The sequence below is a fragment of the Dipodomys ordii genome, unplaced genomic scaffold, assembly GCF_000151885.1.
Source record: "Dipodomys ordii isolate 6190 unplaced genomic scaffold, Dord_2.0 Scaffold135, whole genome shotgun sequence".
NCBI lineage: Eukaryota > Metazoa > Chordata > Mammalia > Rodentia > Heteromyidae > Dipodomys > Dipodomys ordii.
Window position 1 is genome coordinate 2,380,933 of NW_012267351.1, and position 4,470 is coordinate 2,385,402.

The 4,470-nt window shown below is 50.5% G+C and overlaps 1 protein-coding gene across 1 annotated transcript in view; it reads right to left on the reverse strand.

Annotated features, from left to right (window-relative positions):
* Window positions 1–3,520: 3,520 nt before the first annotated feature.
* LOC105996704 overlaps window positions 3,521–4,470 on the reverse strand; it is a 19,996-nt gene continuing 19,046 nt past the window's right edge. The window contains exon 4 of the mRNA XM_013030885.1: window positions 3,521–3,780. Within this exon, the coding sequence (XP_012886339.1) occupies window positions 3,643–3,780 (138 nt within the window). The 3' untranslated portion in view covers window positions 3,521–3,642. The remainder of the gene's footprint in view (window positions 3,781–4,470) is intronic.

Sequence of the window (4,470 nt, forward strand, 5' to 3'; positions counted from 1 at the left end):
GAAGGACAGAGAAAGGGCTTTATTACCTCTGTCCTTGAAGAATTTTCTGAGAAGTTATCACTTTACCACTGGAATGGAATCTGAACAAGTTGCCTCTGAGGTGGTCTCCTGAATTTTGGCTTTCCTTTAAGACAATCAGAAGGCATTGGGAATTAGAGGCTCATGGACCTGCCTAGGCTAGCTTGGAAGCACTCCTGAGTAGCTAGGACTTCAGGAGTAAGCCAATGATGCCTGGATTCCTTTTTCTATAAACACCATCCCTGGCTGCCCTCCAGTCCTTGTATTATCTTTGCTCTCAAAGTAGGGAAAAGTCCAAATCCCTCAGTCACTAAGCTCTGTGGACACTTACTTTGTTTCTTTTTTTGGGGGGTGGTGTGAGTCCTGGGGCTTGAACTCCTCAGGGCTTGGGCGCTGTCCCTGAGCTTGCTTTTGCAAGTGCTTTACCATTTGAGCCACAGCTCCACTTTCAGCTCTTTGATGGTTAACCGGAGATAAGGGTCTCAGTGACATTCTTGCCAAGGTAGGACTTTAAATGCAATCTTCAGATCTCAGCTTCCTTAGTAGGTAGGATTACAGAAACAAGCCACAGGTGCTCAGTAGGGTGTTTAACAGATCTTTTGCATATATTGACCTACTGGCTGTCTACTCTGACACCCCCCCGCCCCAGTCTTCTATCTCTTCTGCTCTTTCAGGCATGGTAATCTTCCCCTATTAAAAATACTGATACTTCTGGGAAGGCAGCTCAGTGGTAGAGTGCTTGGCTTGCATGCATGAGGCCCTGAGTTCGATTCCTTAGCACCACATAAGCAGAAAAAAGCCGGAAGTCATGCTGTGGCTCAAATGGTAGAGTGCTAGCCTTGAGCTGAAGAGCTGAGGGACAGCGCCCAGACCCAGAACTCAGGCCCCACGACCGACAAAAAATAATTAATTAAATTTAAAAAAATATTAATTGCAGGGCACAGGTGGCTCATGCACATAATCCTAGCTACTCAGGAGGCTGAGATTTGAAGATTGCTGTTCAAAGACAGCCCTGGCAGGAAAGCCCAAGCCATTATTATCTCCATTTAACCACCAAAAATCTGAAAATGGAGCTGAATCTCAAGCAATAGAGCACTAGCCTTGGGCAGAAAGGCTCAGGGGCAGCCCTGAGTTCAAGCCCTCAGACTAGCAAAAACAAACAAACAAAAAAAGACCTGAGAGGACCTTGCCTTCCTACTGTTGGGCAAAGTTGCAGAGCTCTGGCAAGGCCGACCAGATCAAACAAAGCAACTGTTTGCACTTGCCTGTGTCTGGGGTGGATACTCAGAACCCTAATATTGAAGAACAGGGAACACCTAACAAAATAGCTGGAGAACATGAAGATTTAGGGCAGGGCTTCCACACTTCCACTTTATTATCTACACCCTTCAGCCATTGCAGGAGGTAAACAGTCCTTGTTTAAAACAATCCATGCTCAAGCACAGGTGGCTCACGCCTGTACTCCTAGCTACTCAGGAGGCCGAGATCTGAGGATTTTGGTTTGATGTCATTTGGGGCAGGAAAGTCCTTGAGATTCTATCTCCAGATGACCAGCAAAAAGCCATAAATGAAACTGTAACTCAGGTGATATGTCAGGCTTGAGCAAAAAATCTAAAAGTACAGCACCTAGCCCTGAGTTCAAGCTCCAGGACTTACATTAAAAAAAAAAAAATTGTGGGCTGGGAATGTGGCTTAGTGGTAGAGTGCTTGCCTAGCATGCATCAAGCCCTGGTTTTGATTTCTCAGTACCTCATACACAGAAAAGGCTGGAAGTGGTGCTGTGGCTCAAGTGGTAGAGTGCTAGCCTTGAGCCCAGGACCTGATTCAACCCCCATGACTGGCAAAAAAAAAAGTGTTTTGTTGGTTTCAGCATTTGAACGTAGTATCTTGAGCTTACTGAGTTGGTATCTTATCATTTGAATCACCCCTTCAGCCAACCTTTTTGCTGGTAATTTTGGAGATGGAGTCTAGAAGACTTTTCTGCTTCAGCTAGTTTTGAACTGTGATCCTTCAGACCTCGGCCTCCTGAGTAACTAGGATTACAGCATGAGTCAATAATGCAAGACTGCTTTTTTTTTCTTTTTCTCTCAAGTGGTGGTGGTATAGCCTTGGGGGGGGGGGGCGGGGGAAGTCAAGTAAGAGTGTGAGACTCTAGGTTGAAGCTCCTTACTGGCTTTCAGGAGAGGTGGGGGTGGGGTGGGGTGGGGGGGGACACCTCTAAAGGCTGTCTCAGGAAATCTTCAGGAAGACAAAGTTGGTTGAAGGCTACCTGGTGATCTCAGCACGAAAGGGCATTTTCACTGTGTGGAATGCAGGAACAAAGAAAAGCCCACAGCCTGGGTTTTGGAGAGAAAGCAGGGCTTTTCTGTGCCCATTGGGCTCTGTATTCCCAGAGCTGAACCCTCAGGTTGAAGGTGTGCCAGGGGACCAGAGTGACAAGCAGATCCAGGAAATGCCCCCAGGGAGTTTGGGTGGCAGTCAGACCCAGCTTAATTAATTACTGCAAGGGCACAGAGAGCAGCGGAAAATGGGCAGGAATCCAGGTGGCTGCTGCCCGCCCTGTTTCAAAGGGAGAAGGCTGGTGTAGGGTTCAGCTAAAGGCAGCCAGCCCACTGCTGGGACATCCCATGATCCTCTCTCACACAGAGGCAGGGTACTCCCTGGACATCAGGGCAGAAGCCTGGCCCACTCTCCGGCTGTCCTCATACCTGCTTCCTCTGCCCAAAGGTACTATGGGATGGGGACCAAACTTAATCACTGATAACGTATATCCTTTATTTTCATTAATAATGGTAAGTTTTCCTTAAATCAACTCACTTCTTTTTTCCATTTTTGTCAGTGTGTGGCTTGAACTCGGGGCTCAGGCTCTGTCCCTGAGCTTTTCTGCTCAAGGCTAGAACTCTGCCACTTAGAGCCACAGCCACACTTCGAGTTTTCTGGTGATTAGTTGCCTGGGCTGGGTTTGAACCGTGATCCTCAGATCTCAGCTTCCTGAGTAGCTAGGATTACAGGTGTGAACCACCAGCCCCTGGCTCAACTCACTATTACACTGAAATACAAATAGACTTTTTTTTTGGTCATTAATGGGTCTTGAACTCTGGGCCTGGGCACTGTCCCTCAGCCAGCTCTTCAGCTCAAGGCCAGTACTCTACCACTTGAGCCACAGCGCCACTTCTGGTTTTCTGATGGGTTATTGGAGGTTCTGGTTTTCTGATGGGTTATTGGAGGTAAGAGTCTCACAGACTGTCCTGCCTGGGCTGGCTTTGAGTTGTGATCCTCAGATCTCAGCCTCCTAGTAGCTAGGATTACAGGCTTCACACCACCAGTGCCCAGCACCTTTTTTTTTCCTTTTATAAACACTTGTGTGTGTGTGTGTGTGTGTGTGTGCGCCAGGAATCAAACCCAAGGCCGCCTGCATGTGAGGAGAGGCTCTTACTGCTGAGCTACATCCCAAATGTCGATACACATTTAAAAAAGAAAAGACTTTATATAACAACCGCAATGAAAAACCGTTATCTTTTACCACAAATAGAAGACGCCTGTGAAAACACAGGAACACAGTTTCCTGAAGGAGGCTCCAACAAAGCCTCTAGATCATAAAATTAATTAGCAAGTAGAGAGCAGTTACTTGAGAAGTGTGGACTGGAGCTCAGGCCTGCAACCTGGGCACCGGGATCCCTCCTCTCCCCCTTCTTCTGGTATGTGTCTCTCCACAGAGTCTTCAGATTGCTTGCTCCCTGCGTCCTGGCTCCAGGGCTGGGCCTGGGAGGGGAAGAACAGCACTTTCACTCCCAGATTGAACCTCCCTCTTAGATCTCCCCCCTGAGGGTCCCAGAACTACTACTACTTTTTTTTGTTTTTCCTTAGCCAATGCTACCAGATTAAGAAATGACAGTGGAGGGCGAGGAAGGGGGTCCGGGCAGTGTTCACTCAGATGTGGTGTATTTGTCTTCCTTCGTGGTCTGGGCAGAGGCTGGGGAGGTGCGGGGGGGGGGGGTAAAGCAAATAATTCCGAGGGGTGGCGGGCCTGGGCCCCCGCAACCCGGCTGCCTCGGTGAACTGCGGGCCCACGCCTGGCCCCCCGCACCGCACCCCACCCACTGACACCGAGGCCCCGGGGTCCCAGGTCAGCGGGAGAGTGGTGCCCGGGGCCGTCCGGGGGGGGGGGCTCCGGGACCCCGGGGAAACACCACCAGCTCCAGCCATTCCCGACCCCTCCCTAACCCCCCTCACACGGGGGGGGGGAAAGGGCCTAGCCCTCCCTCCGAAAATAGACTTGAGGTATTAGGTGTGTGGGAAGTTCATCCCGGGATGCTGCGGGAAAGGGATTGGGGTGCGGGGATGGGGGGGGCAGTGGAGAGGGGGGTGTCGCCGTCCCGAGTCCGCGCCCGCCGGGGCTCCCGGACGCTGCTCCCCTCCCGACCCCCCTGCCCCCCCCCTGCTCCCCTGGCG